Source organism: Erinaceus europaeus, chromosome 11 (genome assembly GCF_950295315.1).
Source record: "Erinaceus europaeus chromosome 11, mEriEur2.1, whole genome shotgun sequence".
Classification (NCBI taxonomy): Eukaryota; Metazoa; Chordata; class Mammalia; order Eulipotyphla; family Erinaceidae; genus Erinaceus; species Erinaceus europaeus.
In genome coordinates, this window is record NC_080172.1 from 76,456,729 (window position 1) to 76,484,651 (window position 27,923).

At 35.2% G+C, this 27,923-nt stretch overlaps 1 protein-coding gene and 1 pseudogene across 8 annotated transcripts in view; one reads left to right on the forward strand and one right to left on the reverse strand.

Annotated features, from left to right (window-relative positions):
* LOC103127711 (rho GTPase-activating protein 29) overlaps positions 1-27,923 on the reverse strand; it is a 60,032-nt gene that overhangs the window by 2,738 nt on the left and 29,371 nt on the right. For 6 of the 8 annotated variants that reach the window (XM_060202110.1, XM_060202109.1, XM_060202113.1 and 3 more), the window contains 20 exons: positions 27,430-27,564; positions 22,500-22,596; positions 22,067-22,139; positions 19,146-19,194; positions 18,086-18,223; positions 16,943-17,007; positions 16,204-16,314; positions 16,028-16,108; positions 15,422-15,610; positions 14,433-14,570; positions 13,060-13,217; positions 12,029-12,156; positions 11,707-11,811; positions 10,772-10,870; positions 9,349-9,488; positions 8,884-9,072; positions 8,337-8,474; positions 2,741-2,973; positions 308-611; positions 87-192 (listed from right to left, as the gene is read on the reverse strand). In XM_060202110.1, the coding sequence (XP_060058093.1) occupies positions 87-192; positions 308-611; positions 2,741-2,973; positions 8,337-8,474; positions 8,884-9,072; positions 9,349-9,488; positions 10,772-10,870; positions 11,707-11,811; positions 12,029-12,156; positions 13,060-13,217; positions 14,433-14,570; positions 15,422-15,610; positions 16,028-16,108; positions 16,204-16,314; positions 16,943-17,007; positions 18,086-18,223; positions 19,146-19,194; positions 22,067-22,139; positions 22,500-22,596; positions 27,430-27,564 (2,676 nt within the window). The remainder of the gene's footprint in view (positions 1-86; positions 193-307; positions 612-2,740; positions 2,974-8,336; positions 8,475-8,883; positions 9,073-9,348; positions 9,489-10,771; positions 10,871-11,706; positions 11,812-12,028; positions 12,157-13,059; positions 13,218-14,432; positions 14,571-15,421; positions 15,611-16,027; positions 16,109-16,203; positions 16,315-16,942; positions 17,008-18,085; positions 18,224-19,145; positions 19,195-22,066; positions 22,140-22,499; positions 22,597-27,429; positions 27,565-27,923) is intronic. The other 2 variants (XM_060202114.1, XM_060202115.1) reach the window with 1 other exon arrangement.
* Positions 4,105-4,285, forward strand: LOC132541521 (U2 spliceosomal RNA; annotated as a pseudogene).

Here is a 27,923-nt window from a genome sequence, read left to right on the forward strand (position 1 = left end):
CTAAATTCTACTGACCTTGTCACTTAGTCATAGATTTCTGGCAAGAGCTTTAAGTCAGTATATACGTAATTCACATGGCTACTCACCAGTATGACAGGTATCACATTTTCCAAATGTATTTTGGACTTCTGAATTCTGAAATGACGTAAGTGAATCAGAAAATCTGCCTTCATTATCAGTAGTCTGAATGTCCTGTTAATGAAAGAGAAATGTTAAACTCGAAGCTTATCATACAACAGTTCAAAAACTTTAAATTGATATTAACTATAAAATTCCAACACCAAATCTGAAATATATCTAGACTCACTTCCTTTGTAGACAAATAGAGGGAATTCATGGATTTTTCCGAGTCTCTTGAATCTGGTGGTAACAATTGCTTTGGATTATATCCGGTATCAGTATAACGTACTTCTTGTGACTGTAGGATTCCATCAAAGATTTTCTTCGAATATGTTATGATAAACTCTATCAACTGAGCTTGCTTTGAAAATTCAGCTATTGTAGAGTAGGTTATGGGTGCAGTAGAGGGCCGAGGTCTAATGAGTGTTGGACCAAAAATAAGCCCCAAATTTTTAGAATCCATTTTGTTTTTGTCGCTATGATCCACTACCCTGTGAAGAAAAAGAAGTAAAACTGCATGAGATCTGTTTATTAGATTTCTCTGATGGTACTTTACGATGGGTTTGGGAAGGTAGAAGAAAATGAGATTGCCTCAGTCTGTCAGATTGATAGGGCTAACAGTTAATGGTATTTATACTTTCCTTATGTTGGGGGCTACTCTCTGCCCTAATCCAGCTTTCTAACCCTATTCTCAACTTTGACACCATCTCCCCGGACAATGCTTTTACCTTTCACCTGCATGTTAGCTATTAAGCTCAGGCAAAAATTACTAAAGTCTTGGGTCCCTTGGAACATACCTACAATAGACTTCCTAGCTTCTTCCCACACAAAGATCCCCAATATCATCTGCTCTACTCCTACCTTTGAGTTCCTATCTACTAAACAATTTGTCCTGCTTTATATCTTACCGCCTTTTAGCCACCAAGTTGCAGATACTACTAGATTCTATCCTGACTTCCCTGAGCAGATGACAACACCAATGTGTCCCAAAGTCTCACCTCTCCAGAGCCTTACTCCACTAGGAAAAGATATAAACAGGATGGGAGTATGACTAACAGAAGTCAGACCTTCTACCTTCTACACCCCATAAAGAATTTTGGTCCAGGGGCTGGGTGGTGTTATGCCTGGTTGAGCACCTGCAGGGGGAAAGCTTCACAAGTGGTAGTGTTGCAGGTGCCTCTCTGTCTCCCTCCCTCCCTCTCAATTTCTGATTGTCTCTATCAAATAAATAAAGACAATAAAAAATTTTTAAAAATAATAATTTTGGTCTATACTCCCAGAGGGATTAAGGGAAGTTTCGTTTCCACTGGAGGGGATGGGACATGGATCTCTGAATGTGGGAACAGTATGAAATTATACCTTCTGATCTTATAATCTTCTTAATCATTATCAAATCAATATTTTTTCTTTACTGGGGGATTAATGGTTTACAATCAACAGTAAAATACAGTAGTTTGTTTATGTGTAACATTTCTCAGTTTTCCACATAACAATTCAACCCCCTCTAGGTCTTCCTCTGCCATCATGTTCCAGGATCTGAACCCTTTCCCCTCACCACCCCAAAGTCTTTTACTCTGGTGCAACACAAATACACACACACACACACACACGCACACTTTTTTTTTAAGAGCTTAAAAGGAAAATCAAGCAAAAAGAGGCAGGATGGTAGTGCAACTGATAGGGTGCATACACTGCATGTGCAAGGACGAGGGTTCAAGTCCCCCAACCCCCACACACATACCCACTTGCAGGGGGGAGCTTCACAAAGAGATGGCACAGTGCTGCTGGTCTTTCTCCTATCTCTCTCTCTCATCTATTTATGTCTCTCACCCTCTATCAAAAAGAAAGAAAAATAAAAGGAAAAAAAAAAGCCACTGGAAACTGTGTAGCCATGCAGACACTAAGCCCTAGAGATAATCCTGGTGACAATAAAAACAACTAAAAAAAGAACAATGTCCTCTTATGTCTGTCTTGAAACTAAAGTATGGTTTTTGTTTCCTTCAAATTTGGCTCAGGGTTACCTTCTCTGGTTTATGACTCCCATAGCTCCCATTATTTCTTGCTTTTGTGCACAGCTGTTAGAAGAATGAAGCTACACTGCACTGGTTCTTAGCTCAACCATCCAAACTGACAAGCACAAGAGAGAACTGAAACCTTTCTTTTATTGCTTCTCCGGCAACAGCCTGACCCATAGAAGGCATCCAAGGGAAGAATGTTTTATAAACATATCAAATGCCTGACTTTTCCTAAAAATGAAATGTTTAAAGTGTTTTTCTATAAAAACTTAATCAGTGTAGTCTGGAAAGTGGCACTATGGATAAATCATTGGACTTTCAAGCACTGATTTCCAATTTCAATCTCCAGCAGCACATATACCAGAATGGTGTCTTGTTCTCTCTCTCCTCCTATCTCTCTCAGTAATAAATAAATAATAGTAATAATAAAAATACATCACCATCTCCACACCATCACAGTATAGATGTACTTAGTATATACATCAAGTGGTTACGGGGGTAAATTTTATGTTCTGTGGTATTTATTTTTGCGGCATTAAAAACAAGCAAAACCTGAATAATTATCCAACTGGCTAAAGTTTGTTTAACTTATACAAAGTCCTTACCGCTTAAGGTGCAATATGAGGAAATGAAAGCTATTGAAATTTAACACCGGTAACTGCCGAAGAAGGTCTTTGCTTTTTACAAGAATTCGGTTTATTTCTACACTATTATGTGCTTTCTTTTTTTCCTCAGTATCATCCTTTTTGGTCTCTTGATCTTCATTGACAAGTTGTATCTCTTTTGCAAGAGCTATAAATTCATTATACAGTCGAAACAAAATAAATGGCTCTGGAAGCTAAGAAAATAAGATCATATTAGGGTAACATTCCATCCTTATCCTTTTAGTAATCAACTGAGTTCCTAATGTATGTTTGAGTCTGAGTAACAGGAAAAAGAACACATATTTTAAAATGTACATGCTTACAACACATGATCTAATATCATTACTATAAATTTTATCTATATTGAAAATTAATTAGCTCTAAGCCTAAAGACACAATGATGGCCTTTAAGAAATCTGGCGTAACTTGTTATCCAGTTACTTTTATAACCGTCCCAAAGTAAGTGATCTTTAAGTATTTTAATGGAACAAATACAGGATAATATAACATATACAATAATTAGAAGAAACTTAAATTCTCTATTCTACTGGACTGGGATAGACAGAGAACAAATGTTATATAGCTTTTGAGTGTTACACACTGAAGGTTGGCATAAAGTAATAGGTTTATATAAAAACTCATATTCTTAATAATCAAAATTTTTATGGGCCTAAGACTTTTACATGTGCACTTTCACTGCTCCTTTTTCACTTTTTAATTCAGATAGACAAATATTATAGCACCAGATATTCTCACAGTGCCATGGCATTCTCATCTGGTACTGAGATTTGAACATGGGCCACACATGACAAGGCAGGACCCTTAAGCGGTGAGCTTTTTTTTTTACCCTGGCACTAGTCATTTAGGCTTTAAAAATACAATGAGAATTTCCATAAGCATATCAGATAAAAGTCCCTGTCTCAAGTTACCAAAGGGTATGCCTCACTAATCTATCAGTTTAGCATCCAGTTGGTTCACTTATGGAACAAAGAGGCTGATCTTGAGGCTCATCACGTGAATGCTGGAACACTCATTTGGAGAATGTGTTTCAATGTAATAAGCTTAAGTGGACACCTCAATAGAGAAGACTGAATTTTAATAGGGGGCTGGGAAGTGGTGGTTGAGCACGCTTTACCATGAACAAGGAGCTGAATTCAAGCCATGGTCCCCACCTGCAAGGAATAAACTTCAGGAGCAGCTGAGGCAGTCAAGGTTGGGGGGAGGGGAGTAGATGAAATTTTAAGCTCATGTGAAACCTTGACAGAAAAATATTTAATAAATGCCTTAAGAATATTTAAATATAATTCCATGCATCAAGATATGTCATTGCTTCTCAGCCTCTTAGTTAAGATCAAGTGCAATATCTATCCTTATTAGTTTAGTAAATAAAATGTGACAAGACAGGAAATTTTATGTTTGACAGTGAGTCTGGGAAAGAGCCAGACCTTGGAACTTGCTGCCCACAGGTTTTGTAGCACTGCTCAAATCCTTAGAGACCTAAACAATGGCCAGAGAGGGAAAGTTTGAAAAAACTATTCTGCAAAGCCATTTTGGTGTCCTTGATCAATTGTATCACTGTTAAATTTGGGATGCATTGGATCGACCTTCTCGTGGTGCATCCCGTTGAGTACCCATTCATTGGGGAAACTGACGATCCTTCCTAGCCGACTGAATCCATATGGATCCCAGTCACTTTCAAAGCCGGCAACAAGCAGCTCCTGACAGCTTTCAACCTGACCTGCTGACTGGCTACGGAAGAAGGGCAAACGCTAGAAGAAGAAGACTGTTAAATTGTTAATGAAATAGTCCACTTTTTGTAACTGTTGTTGATCCTGAGTGTTTGAGATCTGTGTTTCTCATTTAGTGCCCATTTGAACTGGCCAGATTTCCACTGCTCAAGACATATGTAGCTAGTGACACCATAAAGCAGTTATAGAACTACAAGCATTATTTTTTCTTTTTAGCTGAACTAGGACCTCAAACATGTATAATTTCTACATTCTGAGGCAGCAATAAACAAAGACACTATAACAAAGCTACGCCAGTGCCAAAGCATTCTGCTGTGTCCCCTGTCCCCCATTTTGCTTGTCTTGCATCTTTTCTGCTTAAGATGAGAGTTGAGAGTTGGGAGTTATTTCTAAAAAAGGCTCTTCACTACTTGAAAGTTTAGTAGAATTTGATCTTTAGTGTAATATGAGCAAGATGGCCCATTTGGAAACCTCCAAATATGTGTTTCTAGGTATCTGCTTTACTACTACCCTGCTAACTCAAGAGAAGTGTATTTACATACCTACATATCTGTAGGTATACAGATGGGTAAACTCCAGACTACTGAATCAATTTAAGTATGACAGCTTCAAGATATCTGTAATTCAGCATATATGCAAACCCCAAATTCCTAACTTTAGGTAAACTGCCTACCTTATTCCTTGTACTTGGCACTGTCAAACTATAAGCACTACCCAGAAAAGAATATCCCAGATTTCTGGGAAAGAGGTTACTCAGAAATATGCAAACCTATCCAGAAACCTAGTACTTACTACCCTGGAGTCTCCTTAGGATACTGGAAACATATCAGTTCTCAGTTTAGGATTTAAAGTTTTTCAAGACTACTGCTTATCTGCTCTTCAGTCTATAGACTGTTTCTTTTGTTTTTCTCCAAGTTTGTGGACTTAATGGTATTTCAGTGGAATTGTATGAGAGAAAGAAAGAATATACAAATATTGGATCTGCTATCTGAGCCAAGAAGTGCTGCTAACGTCTTATTTCTTTATCTCTGTGCTGGCTGCACTGTGTGTCCATTTCACCAAGACTATAAAAGTGAAGATTAATACTCTACTACTCACTTTCATGTATTTATTAACTAAATACATTTGTTTATTTAAAAAAAAATCTCATGGGGGGGGGAGAGAATACAGGTCCAAGAAGGATGACAGATGACCTAGTGGGGGTTGTATTGTTATATGGAAAACTGAGACATGTTATGCATGTACAAACTACTGTATTTACTGTCAAATGTAAAACATTAATTCCCCAATAAAGAAATAAAAAAAAGTAAAAAAAAAAAAAAAACAACTCTTATAGTGGTAGTTTACATAATCCCAAACTAAGAAAGGGAGATGGTGACTGAGTAACAGTAAATTTCACAGTGAATCAGTCCTGATTGCTTTAGCTAGTTACAGAAATGGACTGAACTGGATCTAATCCTGTCAGCTCTCAATCTGTTTTAAGCATATTGTAGGACTAAGACTAAAGTGTAGGAAGCCATGCTCAAATCGTACAGTGCCAGAGAGTAACCTTCATTTTACTCATATACTTTGTGAGAAATATGAAGCTCCAATATCCTTCAGTGAACTCCTTTCTAACCGAGAGGGGTGCAACTAGGTCTGGGCCTCAAAGCTGCCCTTCTTTGAGGTACTTATGCCACCAACATAGTACATACAGGAGGACATCAGCTAACCAGAAGGATGGTGCAGATCAAGTGGAGACTTAGAAATCAAGTGTCAGTAGAAAGGACAAGGGCTGTATCCTTTACTAGCTTCAGACAGAAACTTTCTTCCTCTTCTTTTCAAGGCAATTTAAATTGTACTTAAAATGTAGACTAAGGGCATACTTAAGTGCAGCACAGGTTCAAGTCCCAGAATTCCATGGGGATTCAATGGCACTGGGGAAAAACAGTGAATGATAATACTCCACAACTAAGTGTACCACTCTAAGATTGCAGAATAGGAGAAACATATTCTACAAGTTTTCAGAAAGAAAACATGCCACACAGAAGGATTTAGGAATGGGATCAATTTTATACTTCACAGAGAACAAAACTATGCTTTCAAAATTCTGATGAAAAATAATTTCTAATATACAATCTTGTTCCCCATGATTCATATTATCCCTTTCCTCTTAACAAAGTACGATATTATGGCCCAGGAGGTGGTGTAATGAATAAAGCATTAGACTCTGAAGGATGAGGTCCTGGGTTCAATCCCTGGCAGCACACAGACAATAGTGGTATCAGATTTTCTCTCCCCTATCTTTCTCATAAATAGATAAAATCTTTTAAAAAAAAGGGGGGGGTCGGGTGGTAGCGCAGTGGGTTAAGCACACATGGCACAAAGCACAAGGACTGGCATAAGGATCCCAGTTCAAGCCCCTGCCTCCCCACCTGCAGGTGGGTCACTTCAGGTCTGCAGGTGTCTTTCTTTCCCTCTCCATCTCCCCTTCCCTTCTCCATTTCTCTCTGTCCTATCCAACAACAACAACAGCAATGACAACAACGGCAATAATAATAACGGTAAACAATAAGGGCAACAAAAGGGAAAAAAATAGCCTCCAGGAGCAATGGATTTGTAGTGCAAGCAAATCCCTGGAGACAAAAAAGATATTTACAGATGAATAATGTTTCAAGTGTTTACTACTATTCACATTGTTCAGGGATAGGCATGGTCAAAACACCAGAATAAATAAAAAGCAGGAAAATATGCCATGGAAGACAGGTGTCTCTCATAAATGAGAAAAGGGTAGAAAAAAGAGATTTCAGCATGACAGCCATTCACCACCACAATGAAGAAGGACCCCAATGAAGAACATCAGTCAAGAGAGCAACATGTTGAGGAGTACCTTCACTACACATTCCATAAGTAACTCTTTAAATTTCATCTGAAGACAGAATGCAGCTGGGGTTGGCCCAGGTCATTTTTATGTGCATGACTTTCACCAAGACAATGCACTGATTATTTCTGCTAAACCTCCCTGCTGTTGTCTGAAGCCACAAAAATCGCTTACTTCATCACAAACAAGTATTAAAAGCTTTCCACTAGAGAGCAGAAAAAGTAATAATATAACTTATAGGAACCTGAGTCCTGTCTTAGGATGAGTTTCTTCTATTCATGACCTTCATCACTGGCGTCCCACAGTAATTAAAATATTAATGAAGGTTCATCCAGACTGTGACTGGGCACTATTCTACTTACAGAATCTTTCCTATACTGGGTGTATAATAGACTTTCCTTGCAGCATTACATTTATGTGTTCTGCTCAGTTTTTCAAAAATTAATGATACATTATCTAGAGATACACAAAGATTTTAACACTAATAAGAGGGGGGGGTCACATTTTTTAGATTTAAAAATGTAGTATGTTTAAATATATTACAATTATAAGACTTATTTATTTATATGAGATATAAAGAGGGAGAATGAGGCCAGAGTATCACTCAGTTCTGGTACTGAAGAGTGTCAAGGATCAAAGCTGAGCCCAAAGGCATGGGTGTTACTAACATTAGTAAAGAATACTCAGATGACGTTGAGAGCTGTAAACAGAGGTGGCACATACGGCCTTCTAATGTAAAATATTCTATCTCCTTAGGCTACACAATGAGAAGTGAATGTTTATTGTTTAGTCCTTAAATTGTACAGAGAGTTTATACATATATTTTGATTTGCACAGTAATAATCCGACAATATAGTAGAATATGTCAATAAAATATGTGCCTATTTAATGTTATCAGCAAAATACACATCTTTTTTTTTTTAATTTAATGGCTGGTTTCTAACCTTACCTGTCGAAGGTAAAGTTTTAAGACATCAGAGATGTCATGTGAACTAAATTCACTTAAATCAACATGATGATGCCCATTTTCCAGTGCTTGGCAGAGTTTATCCATCCGTGCTTTGTTTCCACTAATACGATAGATTCCCTTGAAGAGAGCAGAAAACTTTTGCAAAATTCTACCACAGTACAAATGGCTAAATGCAGACATCTAAATAAATTTTTTCCACTTCACATTTTATCAGTATTTTAGAAAAAACTGGGGTCAAATGAGGTAACTTTCCCAATAAACCTGCGTCAGTTCAATTATTCATTGAAAACTGAACATTTTATTCCATGAAAGACCCCTTATTGGGCCAGGGAGATAGCACAACAGACTTTGATGCCTGAGGTACTGGAGTTCCCAGGTTCAGTCTCTTATACTACCATAAGCCACAGCAGAGCAACGTGCTGATTAAATAATAACTAAGAATAAATAATAATAACTAAATAGTCTCCTTATCATCAGAACAAAACACATTGGCATTTATCTTTTCATGTTAAGGGTCAAAATATACCTGTAAGCATAAAGCTTTGTTTTCAATTTCTGATATACATAGTTTCAACACAAAAGGAATGCCATCTGGTTCTTTTTTGGCAAATGATGTGAATTCTGCTCCAAACAGGTGTATTTTACCAAGTAGTTTCTGATGTCCACAAATTATTACCAAATTTTCCAAGCACTTCTTATGACATCCCAAAAGACACTACAAGAAAAAGATAGTTTAAAACTAGTTTTAACTCACCTAAAAAAAACTCATAACTGAGTAAACTACAGACAGAATAGGGAAAAAAAATAAATTAAAGGGCCTTACACTGGTCTTTGAAATATAGTTAATAGCAAAATAAAATATAACATTATGAAAGGTACACTTCAGTCCAATTTATAAAAAATATATTAGCAAAAGATTCTAGTCAGTAACATCAGTAAAAGTATAAAACAGAAGCACTTAGAGGCAAATGCAATTTGGGGAAGATCTTACCTCTTCACACTCAAGGCCTTGAAATACAACAATGCCTTCGCAATCTCTGCATTTTGAAGGGGATCTCAATTTACGAAACTTATGAGTAAGAGCGGCCTTTGACATCAATGTCTTCTTAAATAGCCCCAAGGAATTGGGTCCTTGCACAGAAATAGATTTGCATATAAGAATCATATAACAGAAAAACAAATGACAAAAAAATACAGTATTTTGAAAAATTGGACTTTGCAATCATTCATAAAACATATTCAACAACAAAAGGAAACACTCAATATAGATATATTTAGAGTTAATAATATACATATATAATAAGGCACATATTAGACAGCTTGGTTTTAAATCACAGTGCTAACAGAGTACTTCTTAGAAAGAAGAACACAATGCTTAAAGAAATGGAAAATTTATACTTCTATTTTTGTCCTTTACAGAGAACAGTGAGTGTGTTACATAGGTGTCAATAAGCACTGCATTCTTTAAGAATGTTCCTGTAAAAGTCCCAAAGAAAACCAGCTGAATAAAGTGGTATGTTAACATTATTTGTATTAAGAGTAAAGGTATTCTTAATTCATGATACTACTATAGATAATACTACATACTATTTTTTTCAAACATACAAGCTTATTTATGTAAGTTTAATTCAAGTCACTAAGGTAACTTGAATTTTTAAAATCTTTCAGTATCTGCCACTTTCCTTTCACCTCAAGAAATATACTTATTTTTAAAAAAAATGTATCTTTTTACTGACCAGCTTTCTGTGCTATTTCTTTCAAAGAGGCATTTTCAAACTGGCTCATATATTGCATAGTTTCAACAACTAAGTCACTGTCTTTAGTTTTTCAAACATTAAAACAAACTTATTTGAGCACTATCCATATTTTTGACCCAGAAGTTGTGTGGCTCATTCTTTTTAATTAATTAATCTTTGCTCTGTTTTGTCACCAAGGCTATTACTCAGTGCCTGCATGATGAATTCACTGCTCCTTGCAGCCACTGTTCTCCCTCTCTCCCTTCCTCCAAATTCTACTTCCTTCCCTTTCTTTTGATAGAGACAGAGAAAAACTGAGAAGGAAGGGGATAGAAAGGAAGAAAGAAGGACACCTGCAGCACTGCTTTATCACTTGTGAAGCTTCTTTCCTATAGGCTGGGATATGGACTTGAACCCAGGTCCTCACACATGGTAATATGTGTCCTCTAACAGATGTCACACTACCTGGCTCTTATAAATCTCATATTTGGAAATGCAATGTTTGATTCATAGTATCATCCCATACTTATACATTTCTTGGGATATATTTAAGTCATTACAATGCCTTTTGCTTAAAGCACAGCAAAGTAATGATTCTTTAAATTATACTGTTTTGTACTATGCGGTGCCACTGATTTCTCTTGTTTAGTAGTAACTTGATTGAGTTGAATACGATACCAGCTTCTGAAGGGGAAGGTATTTCTCTATCATCTAAATCTTCAGCTGAGGACATTGTTCCACTGGATGGAGTACGTGGAAGTTTTCGATGAAAGTCTCCTAAAAGAACATGGTGGGTATAATTCCCTAAAGATTCACTACAAAGTTTTATAAATAGGTAACAACATTTTTTAATAAAGCAAATCATACAATTTCCTTAGCTACAATGTAAAAATTTGCTTTCATTCTCTCATTTTGAATATAAGACTTTCTTAACCCTCCCACGAAAGATAAAACCATGAAATAAGTTCACAAAGGAAAGTATAATTTCATCTCTACAACATTCAGAAGCGGGGCGGGGGGAATGCACAATGGCCCCTAAACATAATGATAGGTTTTAACTTTTAATAAGTAGTCAACTAAAACGTTAAGACTATCTAGGGAATAAATTCAAGACAATAACTTATTCTGGTGAGTGATAAAATTATCAAGGAGATGCACACATGTGCCTTCTTATACACAAAAATACTCTTTGAATGACGGTAAGAGAAGAGTTTGGCTTATCATTCTTTTTTGGTACCTACATGAGGAATCTACCATCTACCACTCCTGGCAGTTTTTTCTTTTTTTTAATTTGACAAGTCAGAAAGAAGTTGAGATGACAGGAAGTAGTAGTCAGCGAGTGAGAGACCTGAAGCACTGCTACACCACTTTTTGAAGCTGCTAAGGACCAGGGACCTGAACTTGGATCCCTGTACAGAGTAGCCAGTGCCCTCAACCAAGTGCATCACCAACTGGCCCTCTATCTTTCTTTAAACCTTACATATGTATATATGTTCTCTTCTTCATGGGATAGTTATATATATATATGGTAGTAAATATGTCCCACAAAAGAATTATTTTAACATTTCACTGATTTTTTTTTTTTTTTGTGCTAGGCTTCAATACTTATGTACCTGGACTTATAGATTCTGAATCGAGAGATCGTGACTCGCTGCTCCCTCCAGTACTTTCAGAGTCACTCACAATTCCCAATGTCCATGATCTTATAAAAGAAGTGCCTTAAGAAAAGAATATTCAAATTCAAACTTGGCCACTGACATATGAAAATTCTAGTCAATTTTAAGTCACCAACACCACCTTTAAAGATATACAGTGCTTACAACTGTGAACTTATGATTCAAAAGATAATGTTTAATTCCAGAACTGCAATTCATTTAGCAGTTATACTTAAACATTTTACTATTTCATAAATTAGTGTTTAATTTGAAAAATTACCTGTTGCATCTGTACAGTTGTCATCCTCAACCTTAGATGTGTCTGGAAGATGCATAACACCTTCTAAAGAATTACTGGGTTGATATCCAGATGTGCAAGAACTATCTGTTAATTGTTTGTTTACATTCCTAAGAAGAACCCAAATAAATTAATCACTTAGAAGAATGATTAGTAGTCTGCCCATCTAATTTAAAAAAAATTAAATTAATGAACACAGGAAAATGAAATACTACACTGTATTGTGTGACCCTTCTGCTTTTAAGTTAAAAACTTATTAATCATCTATATCAATTAAAGTCAAAACACAGCTAAACTTTACTAGTGTAATATGCCATTTAAAGCCATGTCAAAAATGAAGTTTTACTTTCTTAAAAAATATTTATTCCCTTTTGTTGCCCTTGTTTGTTTGTTTTTTTTTTATTGTTGTAGTTATTATTGTTGTTATTGGATAGGATGGAGAGAGAAGGGGAAGACAGAGAAGGGGAGAGAAAGATAGACACCTGCACACCTGCTTCACCGATTGTGAAACAACTCCCTTGCAGGTGGGGAGCCGGGGGTTTGAACCTGGATGCTTACATAGGTCCTTGCACTTTGTGCTACCTGCACTTTACCCGCTGCACCAACACCCGACTCCCAATAAATTCAAATTTTACTTTTTAATACAGTTACATCTTATATAATACTTTAAAAATAGGAAGAAGTGAGGGGGGCAGGTGGTGGTGTGCCAGGTTAAGTGCACATATTGCAGTGTGCAAGGATGCAGGTTCAAATCCCTGGTCCCCACCTACAGAGAGAAAACTTCTGGAGTGGTGAAGCAATGCTGCAGGTGTCTCTGTCTCTCTCTCTCCCTCTCTTTCTTCCCCTCCCTTCTCAATTTCTCTGTCTCTACCCAATAATAAATAAAATAAAATAAAGAAAAAGTGAGAGCTATTTCTGCCAATGTTAGAAAAGACAACACCCTTTACCAGAAAGGAATTTAGCAACAAATATTTTATTTCTTAAAATAATTTCATCTATACATTAATACTTACCTAATAAATGTTTTTTCTTCAGCTGAATTTGTAGTAACAATAAAGTCATTATATTCTCTTCCTGGATCATATTGTTTTGCATTACAGAAAAAAGACTGCATCTGGCTCGCAAGTGAGGCAGCCTGTTGTTGTTGTATTTGAAAGAAGTTAACAGTAACCTATAATGAGAAACAAAACAGAGCAATTCATGATGTATAAGATGCTATGTACATATACATTGGTTTCAAGTGACAACATGGAGAAAGAAGACACTGTAAGAAAACAGTATCATTATGAGCATATTATTCTGACTGATTTCATATAAGCTCTGTATCAGGAAAAACTAAATACTTTCCATACAACATTCAGAATTATTACTTATACCTACACAAGTTTTAAGCTGAGAAGCTAAAAGCTATAAGAACTCCATGTTCCACTAGTTCATAATTCTAGGAAAGCAATGTATTTTAGAGAATTCCAAGTTCTGTACCTTGCTGACTTTTCAAAATGATTTAAATAAATGCTTAAGCGAGAAATGTGGGAGAACACAGAGAGCACTACAATTTGGACTTTCACCTTTTCATAGATATACAATACAAGTACTTCATTATTTATAACGTGTCCTATAGTGCTCAAGATTCCATCTATATGACATTTGGGGATAAATAAATCCCTTAAAAATAGAGACCAGATCAATTTTTGCCAGGATTTAGGAATGGTGGACAGTCTTGAGAACAAAAGGACATCATAAACACTGTATGTGTGTAATGGAATTGTTCTGAATTCTGACTGAGATGGTAGAAGTTACACAAATTTTTTATGTTGTTGCTGTTAGTTTCACCATTCCAAGATGACACTTTTAGATAGTGAGAGAATGAAGAAAAGAGATACCACAGCAACAAATCTTCCTCCAGTGAAGTGGGGCCTGCACTGGAATCTGGGTAGTTTGCATGACAAAGCAATGCACTATGCAAGTGAGCTATTTTGCAGGCCCAGTGTTTACACTTTTATACATGTGTTAAAACTTGTGAAATTAAATACAAAGAGAGTTCTATTTGTAAATACTTTTTCAAAATCAGTTAAAGAAGGTAAAAAATTCAAGAACTTGATGCTTTATCTTCAAATAAATGGTGAGGGATTCAATTTTAATATTTAGCCTACTCAATTTTTGAAAAATAGATATTAGTACTTACAGAAGTTTCAGGGGTCTAATTCAATTAGTCATATGGGTATAAACAAGAAATATGACTCTAACCATATACCACTATTAAACTGACTAGTAATCAATTTTCATTATCCTATTAATCTCAGAAATTCCTTAAAAATCATGCCTTATCAGAGTTCTCTCTTTCTGCTACATACTCATGCCTTCAAAAACAGAGGAAATTACTTACAGCCTTAAGAGTCAAATCACATTGATAAATAATTTTTTGAAGTTGTGTTAAAATTTCTCTCTTGGTATTTTCTAGGTCATTTCGTCTATCTTCAACACTGGTCATACAAACTTTGTATAGGTCGTTTGCCTCTTCGACCTTCAGGGATATCACAGGGAAAAACATACAAACAAACAAAAAAAACACTGATCACATAAATCTATACTTAAAGCAAGTACATGCTACCAGAAAGCTCAACTTAAATAACGGCAAATTCCTTATACATGAAAATTCTAAATTATTTTTAAATAAAAACACTTCCAAAGACAATCATGGTTCAGTCACTTGACTTTTATAGTCAAGTGTGATTTACAAACATTACTGTCTATAAAAAGCTATAAAAATGTTCTCTATTTATACTTAACCACTTTCTATATTATAATCTTACAGAATTTATTTTCATATTACATATAAAAATATAGAGCTTCAGAGGCTGACGAAAGGACTCAATGGCAGAGGACATGAGTCACAGGTTCAATCCCTGAGCCTGCAAAGAATGGAGGAATGTTGTTTCCTTTCTCTCACTCAATTAAAAAAATATGCTAAGAACAAATTAAAATGAAAATATAAAGCTTCAGTTGAATCTTGCTGTTGGACAGTAGAACTAAACTTGTTTAATAAATGAACAAGTCAAAAATACTAAACTATTTCCTACTCCTAAGATACTTCTTTCATAAATACAATCACACACTCAAAAGGTTAGTAAGTATCTCTTAGCACAGTGGTTCTGGAAGCTGGATCTCCACAGCAGCAGCCATGACCTGGTGCCTTGTATTATAAATACAAGCTGTGGGCCCTGTCTAGACCCACTAAATAAAAAATTCTGGGACTAGGACTCAGCAGTCACTTCAAAATAAGCCCTTTAGTGATTCTGATGCCTTATTATATGAGAACCAAAGCTTCAGAAGATTGATGATAATTCAATTTGCAAATAGCAAAAAAGATCATACCTTCTGTAATGCTTCCTCTTCCAATCTTCGCTTTTTTTCTAACTGTTTGTTGATACTTTTTAATCCACCACCACTCGAATATAAATGCTCCTCTTCTGCACGAAACATGGAAGACTTTGCTTTTTCATATTCCTCCTGCCGCTGCATGCATAGTAATTTTGCTTTTTTAAGAGCAGTCTCTGATTCAAGCTATACATGAGGTGGGGGGAGAAAGAGAGAGTATTAAATATAGTAAAGATGGGCTGGGTAGACAGCATGATGGTGATGCAAAAGACTTTCATACATGAAGCTCCAAGGCCCTAGGTTTAATCCCTAGTGCCAACATAAGCCAGAACTGAGCAGTGCTCTGGTATCTTGATATCTTTCCTTCTGTATCTCTTGCTCTCATTAAAAAATAATAATAATAAAAGAATAGAAATAATCTAACTACTAATATAAAAAACAACAAAAACTTTTAATGTTTGAGTTTCTTTAGAATATTCAGCAAGGTAGTTAAAACTATTTTGGAAAAGCTATAGATTTATATCTTCCCAGGGTAAATACTTATATACTGCTGAAGATTTTAGTTACAAATTGGTAGATGAAATTCTTCATTATAACACTGACCATTTTATGTTGTTCTTGCTTCCAGAGCTCTTTGAAAGTTTTTCTTTGTTTCTCCATTTCATTTTTCCTACCAAGTAGAGGCTGTTGAGGTTTTTTTAAAAAGAATAAAAAGAGTTAGATTATAAAAGTATGCAATTGATTTTTTAAAACCATATACTGCACATAGCAGTTTTTACCTGCACAAATTTGTTAGTCTGCAGAGATTCAATAGCTCGCTGTACATGTTGACTATTTTCGACATCATTAAGAAGAGCATTGGTAAACAGAACACGTAGTGGCATAAATTCCTAGAATTGAAAGTTGAAAAGTGAAAAGTGAAAATTTTAATACAAATAGCACTAGAGTTGTTAGAACCTCCACACTTTTTTTTGAAAAAATTTTTATTTATCTTTTTTAATTTATTGTATAGAGACAGCCAGAAATTGAGAGGGAAGGGAGAGACAGAAAAGGAGAGACAGAGAGACACCTACAGACCTGCTTCATCACTTGTGAAGCTTTCGCCCTGCAGGAAGGGACCAGGGGCTCGAAGAACCCAGGTGCTGGTGCATGGCAACGTGTGTACTTAACCAGGTGTGCCACCACTGGGCCCCCACTCTTCTTTAAAAAACAAATTTTAAGTTTAATTTTTTCCCAGAAAATAATTAGTCATAAACATACTTATATAAGAAAATAATAGAGGAAGTAATTATAAAATTGAGTTAGCAAAATTATAGCTAACAAGAAAATTATGGATTTCTTATGAGTTTATTTTACAAATATTTATATAAATTTAAATGGATTTCATCAATAAAAAGATTAACACAAGTTATTTCCTATATAAACTATAAAATATTCTGACTTTTCAAGTTACTTTCAGGAGCTTGTCTAAGTAATCCTAGTGCAAAACCTTAGTTCTATAATTCACTAAATACTTACTTGTAGTTCAATACTTGACCTAGTTGTTTCAGCTAACTTAACAAGATTTCTCATGGACTCAAATTCTGAAAAGATCAAAGAAGGTATTAGAAAATGAAATTAACTTAAATGTTCCATGCTTTGAAAGTATTTGTAATTTCCAATTAAAAGGTGATGACAAATAGTAGTAACATAGTATGATACTCTGATTCTTAATCAAAAGTGCTTATCAAAATCAGCTAGGTCTGGGAGGTAACTCAATGACAAGAGTACATGATGTGCTTTCATAAAGCCCTCCATGAGTTCAATACCCAATATAGCATAAAACCAAGGCAAAATCAAAATATAACACCATAAAATAGCAGACTGACGCTGTTATCTCTCTCACACACATACATAAACACACAAGTTAAAAATTAAGTGGAGACTTTCAATCTGATTAAAGTGTGTGTGTGTGTGTGTGTGTGTGTGTGTGTGTGTGTGTGTGTTTCACAAAAGAAAAATATCCTAGTATATGAGTCACTAAGATTCAAACCCTGTATCTAAGACATGCAAGTCCTGTGCTTTACCCACTGAGACATTTGCTCAGCCTCTATTCTGATTCTGATATATATTCCTATTAAAAATAAGTACTGCAGTAGAAAAAGCAAAGACTTTCAGTAAATTCTACACTTTTTCAGTTACTACCTTTATTCTAGAGAAAACCTGCTCTCTGATCTTCTACTTCCCAGAGTTTGGATAAGAAGTAGATGAGATAATGAATGTGAAAGCATTTTTCAACCATAAAACCCTGGGCAAGATATAGCTATTAAGATGTTCTTTATATGTTTCCATTGCCTTCTACTATACATCTGGATTTAGTCTCCTTCTGCTGTAGCATCTGCCTGCACTTTTTACATGCTAAAATATAACTTCCTTACAGGTAAAGTTATTCTGTTTGTCTCTTTATCTGCAGATCTAGTGGTTAGTATAAAGTAATTTTCAATAAGTACACCTACTTTAAGATTCTTTCGTGCTTCAAGAAAAGGAAATGGTTAATGATGTTATTCACAATGAAATAGCTATTAATTTGAAATTATATAATTCATAATCTATAGAAAATTCAATGCAATCAATTTAATTCTTTATACTCCAAAGTTAATCAGATGCTTCAAAAGGACTCACCCAAGTTAAGTTTCTTTTCAACCCATGAAATTATGTTCTTGGTATATTTTGACCATGTCTTTGCATATGTCAAAGCCAATTCTACAGAGTCAGTGTTCTTTAAAAGAATATTTTCTAGTTCTAATGGAGAAAAATTTCCTGAAAATAAAAATATTAAGGTAAGTATATGTTAATGTGATCATGTAACCCTGAAAATAGGATTATTCAAATACTAAGATGATCTTTAAAAAAAAAAGAGGGGGGAATCAAGGGTAAATAGCATAAAGTTTATGCAAAGAGACTCTCATGCCTGAGGCTCCAAAGTCTCAGGTTCAATCCCCCACACTGCCATAAGCCACAGCTGATCAGTGCTCTGGTAATAACAACAACAATAAATAAAATCTTTTAAAAAAAGGTTAAGCGTGGGGGAAAGTGTTTAGGTCCTGGAAACTGACAGCAAAGGAGGACCTAGGTGGGAGGTTAGAGTGTTGTATGGAAAACTGAGAAATGCTATATATGTACCAACTATTGTATTTTATTGTAGACTGTAAACCATTAATCCCACCAATAAAGGGAAAAAACAAAAATAAAATATAAAAAATATATAACAGATTTAGAGTTAAAGAGTCATAGTTAATAACTTAAAGTAGGCCGGGCCAGGCAGTGGCACACAGTTGAGTGCACATGTTACCAGGCACAGAGACCTAAGTTCAAGACCCTGGTCCCCACCTGCAGTGGGAGAGCTTCACGAGTGGTGAAGCAGTGCCACAGGTCTCTCTCCCTATCTTCCTGTCACCTCTCAATTTCTCTCTGTCCTATCAAAAATAAATATTTAAAATTAAAATTTTTAAATGGTTTCAAATTATAATCTATATTTATTTATTATCCACCAAATTTAAAAGCCTACATAACCCTTGATTAGGTCTATCATCACATTATCTATCTACTCTAACAGGTTTTGTCCCTAAATTTTATGTCTAAAACTTTATACCTTATTTTATGTTAAAATGGATGTAATAGGTTACTAACAAGACAAATAAATAATTCAAATCATTTACTGAAAGTAACTGCAAAGCATTACCTTTTTCAATATGTGAATCCATTGATTCCATAGAAATATTTTCAAAAGTCTTACAACATGAAAGGGAAAAAAAGTTCAGATTAGAGCAGGGGATAACAAGATCTCTGCTTTAAAATTTCTTCATTCAAATTTGTTACTAGGACATAATTCTAGCTAAAGAATGTCAAATATGTCAAAATCAAAGAAAGGGCCTGAGAAGTTTATTTAAATGCCTGAACACTTTATGAGAACTATATAGTTTTACACTACAACAGTCCTCAAGGCTCAAGAATGAATAACTTCATTGTTTACTGATAGTATTGGTCAACATTAGTGAATACATTCAGACTAAATTCTGTAGCTCTCAAAAATGCTTATAAAGAAATTATAGAAGCAAACAAAATAGATTTCTATCTAAAGGCTACTCCAGGAGGCCTTTTTCATTTTCCTTTCTTTTCTCATAATGACAAAAACAGAGAAGGAGCATGTTCAAAGGGAGGGGGAAATGGAGAAAGATTCCAGCAGGGATGTTCCACTGCTCAAGGAGCTTCCTTTCTGCAGCTGGGAACTGAGGGCTTGAATTCAGGCTGGGCTTATAATAATATCTACACTCTAACCCATGCACCACTGCCCAGTTGGTTCGATACTACTATGATGATAGAAATGTTCTGTCACTAAACTGCCCCCAAAATAGCTAACTAGTTACATGTAGCTATCTGAGCATTTGAACAGCGGCTAGTCAATATTCACACAATGAATACTGCATGTGCCTAATTGATGTTAAGTAATATGAGAAAAGTGGCTAAATACAAAGCATAATTTTAATATTACATAAATTAATTCTAAAGCAATTTTATAGTGAGAAAACAGTATTAAAATTCTAAAATCTAAATTTGATCTATCTAGTTGAGCAGTATGACTTTATAGAAATCTGAATTTGAAGTCCAGTTCTATGTCACTTTATACAAAAAAATGAGAAAATAAGAAAGTTATTTTCACAAGGATATTTTACAAGTTAAAATAATGCAGGTTTAATATAATAAATGGTATATAATACTATTAAACAAACTTCATAATTTATTATGAAAAGTTATTTTTAAATTCTTTTTAAATTTACCTGTTATTTACTTATCTATTTGACAGATATTGAGAGGGAAACACTGAGGAATTGAACCTGGGTCCTTGAGCATTATATAATGTACACTCCACGAGATGTGCCACCACCTAGTCACTTTACATTCTTTTAAATGTATATATAAATGAGAAAGAGAGACCAGAGCACAGCTTAGTCATATGTAGTGCTGAAGGGTCTCAGGAATCCAGACCCATGGCCTTACTGAGAAGTCACCTCCCTACTCCAGGATCATTCTGCAAAATTCTTCATCAAACAGGAATTTTATTATATCAGCAGTATTCTGTCATTGTGATTTTTTTTTCCCCTTTGTTTTTGCCACCAGCGTATCCCTGGGGCCTGGGGCCTACACTCACTCTACTGTTCCTGGTGGCCTTCCCCTTCCCCCCTCTTCTCACCCTTCTTAATAGAGACAGAGAGAAATTGGGATGGGAGAGAGAGACAGCTGTAGTACTGCTAAACCACTCCTGAAGCTTTCTCCCCACAGGTTCAAGCCCAGGTCCCCACACATGATAATATGCATGCTCTACTAGGTGCACCACTGACCAGCATCTCTATCATCAGAGATTTTTAAATTTCAATTTTTAAGAGCAAATTAAAAATCATACACAAAAAAAAGAGCAATCAGAATCTGCAGAGGAAAAAAAAGTAAAAACTTTTTCCTATTAAGAATCAGTCTACGGCCTCACTTGGAGATAAGAAACTATACAAGTGACAACAGCTGTAAATCCTGTTCGCCAGAATTAGCCTACATAAGCATATTTCAGATGCAAAGGAACAAGAATACAGGACTTTCACCTAAAATTTAAAATTTTTCAGTTTCGTTACACAGAATGTTATTTTTTTTATTCATTTAACAATGATTGACAAGATTGTGGGATATCTTTGGAATTAACATTATTTTTGTAAGGTGAGAGACTATCATAAATAGTAGTAAAAATATTTTTAAATCTTTAACATTCTGCCAGCCCTGATTTAATCAATGAAAATTATTAACTTCAGAAGTACTCATAATTTTTCTTCAATATTGTAGTACATACAACTGCCTCCGTATAATTTTAAAGACCTAATTTTTAAAATATTATTCTGCTATAATACAAATACCATTTTCTCTTAATATGCATTGAAATACATCTTGAGTTTCATCTTTAGCCAGACTATCAACATATGCTCCTAATACAATCTATTTAATTATCCTACATGTGGTTAAATTTTTTAATCACAGAAAAATATTACTACCAACAGTCTATATATCCCTTATGCTCTTATTATTTCATAACAGTTTTTCTTCTTGCAATCAAAATTCCTTTCCTTTGATATTTGTATAATGTTTTGGGGATTAAGATCAACAGACTTGCTAATTATTTTCATGGTAATACCCTTCTTTACTTAAGATTATTTTATTATGTTTCTACCAGTCTTTAAAATCTATGATAATGTCAGGAGGTAAACTGGTTAATAATTATTTAGTAGAGACTGGGCAGTGGTGCACCCAATTGCTGGACTAATGAACTTCCAGTGATGACCAAAGAATAAAGATTAGTTACTTAGTCAAACTTTGGATTATATGACAGACTAACTGCATAGGAAGTTATAAAAATCCACATGCTTTTTTAAAAAAAATGACAGGCTTGACTTAAAAGGAACAACAAAATTTTTGTCATGGAAACTGCCCGTAAGTTATATTCCTATAACAGATTCTAGATTCAAACAACCATCAAAGAGTTATGTTAAGCTTAAAATTAATAAACCATTGAAATCTTAAGCCAAAAACATTGAAAGCGTTTTCTTTCACACAAGTTTGACTTACCTTACTTTCCTGAGAAATAGTCTGTTGTATCATTGAACCATTAGTTATGTCTCCCATAAGTAGGTTTGTAAGACTATTCAAGTTTAAAAACAGAGAAGGAAAAAATCAAGTTGTTACATTCCTTTATCATAGGGTTTATATTCAAGATGACATTTAGAATTTTTAAATTTTTAAGTAAGGACGTAAGAAACAAGCTCTTAGGAACCCAGTACATAAATCAGAAATATAGTTACTTGCATATGGATGCTGCTTCTGAACAGCTATAAAGAACTCTCCAAGTATAATAATTAAGCAATATAGACTTAACTTTTCCAAGTAGTAAAAATGTTTTACATTAGCTAATACTTTGCATTTCATGTAAGTACTCAATTATGCAATAAACTCAGTGAGACACAAAGGACCAAATTTCTTCAATTGTAAATCCCCTACTTACTTATTTCCTAATGTTAATGCCAATTTTTCCACAGAAGAAAATACTTCTCCGAAGAGATCATTCTTGTTTTCTTCATTAACTTCAGTGAAGTTCACAGCTATAAGGATAGGTTGGTTTATAATAAATTAGGGAGGAGATATTTTTAAGCAAGATTTATACTAAGTACTTTAATCCTTTAAAAAAATCACCTTAATTTCTAGCAGCATTAGAAGACTCAGAAGCCAATTATACAAAATGATGCTCAAATTCTCCATTAAAAATAAGAATCATAACGAACCTGATGGTAGTGCAGCAGGTTAAGCCACATGCTGCAAACCACAAGGACCAGCATAAAGGATCCCGGTTCAGCCCCAGGCTCCCTACCTGCAGGGGAGTCGCTTCACAAGCAGTGAAACAGGTCTGCAGGTGTCTGTCTTTCTCTCCCCCTCTCTGTCTTCCCCTCCTCTCTCCATTTCTCTATCCTATCCAACAACAGTGACAACAATAACGGCAACAACAATGATAATAACAACGATAAACAACAAGGGGGAAAAATAGCATCCAGGAGCAGTGGATTAGTAGTGCAGGAACAGAGAACCAGCGATAACCCTGGAGGCCAAAAAAAGAATCATGGGGCTGAACAGTGGCGTGCCCTGTTGAATGTACACATTACCTGGTGTAAGAGCAGGAGTTCAACACCAGCCCTCCTGCCGAATGCAGTTTCACAACTAGTGAAGTAGTGCTGCAGGTATCTTTTTGTCTCCCATTCTATCTCCCCCTTCCCTCTCAATTTCTATCAAGAAGAAAAAAGTTTTTTTTTTTTTTTTTTTAAAAAAAAGCTACTTGGAGTGGCGGATTCATCATGCAGGCGCCAAGACTCAGATAACACTGGTGGCAACTAAAAAAAAAAAAAAAAAAAAATCGTGGGGGTACGGTGGGGTGGAGGGTAGATAGCATAATGGTTATGCAAAAGAATTCTCATGCCTGAGGCTACAAAGTCCAGGTTTAACTCTGCTCCTTCCTTCTCCACCATCACCACCAAGAACCAAAACTGAGTAGTTCTCTAGGGGAAAAAAAATAAACCAGTATACATAAAAGTAGATAGCATTCCAAAGTGACTATGCACTACATAAACTGACAGTTTTAAAGTGATTCAAAATGAAATCAACTGGTCTTGGAATGACAGACAAGACCTCTATCATTAAAAGCACTCTGGTACTTTCTCTTGCTTATATAGCACAAGACCTATATGCAAATACCACACACACACACATCACTGATTTAGAAAATTTAAGTTATTTATTAAAGACCTTCTTTTTATTTATTTATTTTATTTATTTATTCCCTTTTGTTGCCCTTGTTTTATTGTTGTAGTTATTATTGTTGTTGTCGTTGTTGGATAGGACAGAGAGAAATGGAGAGAGGAGGGAAAGACAGAGAGGAGGAGAGAAAGACACCTGCAGACCTGCTTCACCGCCTGTGAAGTGACTCCCCTGCAGGTGGGGAGCCGGGGTTCGAACCGGGATCCTTATGCTGGTCCTTGTGCTTTGCGCCACCTGAGCTTAGCCCGCTGCACTACAGCCCGACTCCCAAAGACCTTCTTTTGACAGGGTCTTGGTTACTGAGGTCCGAATTAACTAAGTAGTAAATAGCTGTATTTACCACAAGAATATTCTAACCTTTTATAATTTTGTTATATTGTGTAATACAACTGAAAGAAGTTTCACAATATAACTTATTATGTATGTATCTTTCTGAAGAATCCTGATACAGTCTATCAAGAAAAACACCTGTAATTGTCAATTTTTTAATGTAACCCCTTCTAGTCAGGGTGAGTTTCAAAGCATCTGTATTAAGAGCTCATTGCAGTCCACTTTCCCTAGGATCCTTGACAATAAAGCAGAGGTTAAAACACCAAAAGGAAAATAAATTTATCTTATACTTTAAAATTGAGTTGTTCTTAAGTTAGGCTGCCTATCAAAACTACCACCATCCGGCCCACCTGGTTGAACACACATATTACAGTGCACAAGGACCCAGGTTCGAGCTCCTGGTCACCACCTGCAGGGGAAAACTTTGCAAGTGGTGAAGCAGGTTTCCAAGTTTTTCTCTGTCTCTCTCCTCTCTATCTCCCCTCCTCTCAATTTCTGGCTGTCTCTATCCAATAAATAAAGGTAACTAAATTTTTAAAAAGATAACATGTTATATACTTACTTGTATATGTGTCCCTGGAAAGGTACATAAAAAGCAGTAATTATACTGCTTGTATGTTGGGGAAAACAGTGGCAAAGGATATGAAGAAGGAAAGACACTGCACTGTTGAATACTCCTTTATCTCATTTGCATTGTTAACCATGTAAATGGACTGTTTGTTGAAAAATCAAAGTTTCAAAACAGAAAACAACGCATCTATAATTTTGGATGTATCACTAAGGTTGTTTTCTGTTTATCAAATTTCAGCTTTGGACAAAATGCAGATGATGAAAACCCCAAGCAATTAGTTCTTTTATGATATATTGCAAATAAAATTGATCAAAATAAGTGTAAATAGTAAAAAACTAAATTTATGTACTAAACACATAATACATTGCTGAGTGTTAAAGATGTCCTTTTCTACTTCAAAAATAGGCTACATCTCTCACCATATTGCAAATATTTTGTCAGACTGAACTTCCTGCTTAGAAACTAGAGACACAGGAAACACAAATCACTATTAGAAATAAAGGGAGTTAAAACTAAGAATTTTTCTTTAATTTCTCTTGTTTTATGCATAGGGAGTAAATAAATTTCATGCACCCAACCCTGTAGAAACTCAAGCATGATTATATCTGCCTGCTCCCAAAACTCCCATTATAGTTGTTTTGTTGTAATGATTTGGTATGTTTGAAAAATGCTTTTGACAGATGTATGTGACAAATGTCCAAAGGCAAGTCATATGCAGGATTTGTTTATCACTGCAGTTTTTTTAACATAGTCAGAAGGTTAAGAAAAATTATCTCCTTTCCTGACATATTTTCTAGTCCTAAGAGGCATCAGTCTTTAATTTTTCCTCTTTAAAATAGTAGTGGGGGGGGGCTAAATTTTAAAGTTGATAGCATGCGTAAAACGCTTAGTCACAGAATAGACTAAAAAATGGTTTCTATTTCACCTTTGCTTGAAAATTGTTATTAATTAAAAGAGATAAATTCTGATTTCATTTTAGTTTTTCAGGTCATAAAATATTTCTCACTTAGGATATCAAAATATTTATTTCTAAGCTGTTTCACCAGTAAGATTACGATGGGGAGTTTAATTTAAAAATATAAACTTTCACCAAAGAAAAACATATTTTTAAAAGCTTTCTAGTCCCACTGAGTTCTACTGAAGCAAAGTAACTGTCCCATCAAGAAAGTCATTACTAAAATTTCATCCACACACAAAAAAAACTATAATAAAATACCCCAAGGGTAAAGACAGTTGAAGTGGGAAATAATATTCAAAGATTGTGTTATCTCATAGAAAAAATAGATCTTCAAGACAGCTGAAGTCTTAACGTCTGTTTCTGGAATGTGGACACAAACTATACACAGACGTGCTCCTTCCCCAGGACATCCTGAGCACACAATAGCTACTGACAACAATTGAATGAACTGTGCTGCTATTTCCACGCATGGAAATTTTACTATCTATAGACACAAATTTTCCTAAGTTAAATGGTACTTATAAACAACCTATTTAAAACTAATTTGGTTACTAAGCATATTTTTAAAAGTTGATTATACAAGTTATCCATTTTACCCCCATTTAAAGTAATTTATTTCTTGAAAAACAGCTACTGAACAGTTTCACTCATATGTGAAATATAGAGAACTGACACACAAGAACTTGCGAAACACAGGTACACACACACACACACACACACACACACAGAACAACCTTTGTGAGAACTATGGTAGTTACCATTGAAGATGGGAGCGTGGGCACAAGAGCTTTGGTAGTGGGTGTGGTATGGGACTATACCTGGTAATCTTACAATCTTCTAACCCACATGAAAAAAATTAAATTAAAAATAAAATAAAATAAAGCCATCTATAGTCTTTCAGTACTTGAATTACAAACATAAAAAAGAACCACACAAAATCCATGTCAAAAACTTCTTGGTGCATGCTTCTTAATTTTACTGATAAGGCTTTTGTCTTCCAAGCTTTATCTTGAATCTGTCCTTTGTCCTCTCTAGTTCTGAACATATTCACTAATCCTAAATTCTTCACATCTAAGATTTTTGTACAAACATCCTATAACATAGCCCCTCCCCCCCAGCCCCCACTTCATCAGTCCAGTTAACATCTGCTCAACCTTTTGAGGTTTGAGATATGTAACCCCAAAATAATCTTTCCTTACTTAGGCCTTTTTATAGTTACATTACTTGAATACATATTGCTTAAACAACGATACTAGTCTTTATGATCAATTCTTAGAACTCTTGCTTATAGTTTTTAACCATGACATTTTTCTCTAGATCATTTCTTTACTTCTTATATGTTGGCCCTTTAAACCTATGAACTAAAAATGTATACTTGGATTCCTCTTTTTCAGACATATATAATACGGAGGGGGGGGAGATGCCATAACAATAATTTCTACCACTTCACTGTGGGCCAGATTCAATCCTGGGTGAACATAGCAAAGCAGGTACAATATCCAGGTGAGCTATTTTGCCAGGCCTATTACAGGGATTCTTTTTTTTTTAATTTATTATAAAAAGGTAACACTGACAAAACCATAGGATAAGAGGAGTACAACTCCACACAATTCCCACCACCAGAACTCCACATCCCATCCTCTCCCTTGATAGCTTTCTTATTCTTTTAACCCTCTGGGAGTATGGACCCAAGGTCATTTAGGATGCCTTCTGCATCCTATGGGGATTCTTATTGCCAACACCAACCTACTTTTAATATAGCTTTCTTACCTTTCACTTTTTCAGTAAGCATTTTTGCAGCATTCTGGAGATCAACTGAATTAAGTGCCTGGTGTTTATTTATGACACATTTTAAACTTCGAAGCAGATCGTCCAGACGTATGTATGTGATTTCTTTAAAACATTCTTTAAAGGGGGAAAAAAAACCATACTCCTTAATTTGTTTCCAAAATCAAGCTTCTAATCAAGACTATGAAAAATAATTTGAATTACATTTCAAGTATAAACAACCACTGGTTCCGCAATTTATTTCCTACACCTATATTCACTTCTATTTTCACCACTGCAGTTATATGCCACCTATGGCCTTCAGAAAATACTTTAAGTTCTTATAGTCAATTTAGCACTACATTTTTTATTTCGTTTTCTCAGTCTAAATAAACACTTCAGAGTCAAAATGAAGTTCACCCAATACAATGTGAGCCCTACCAGGAGTGATGTTCTAGGGTTGAACTCTAGAATAAGAGCATCATGCGTAGCACTGA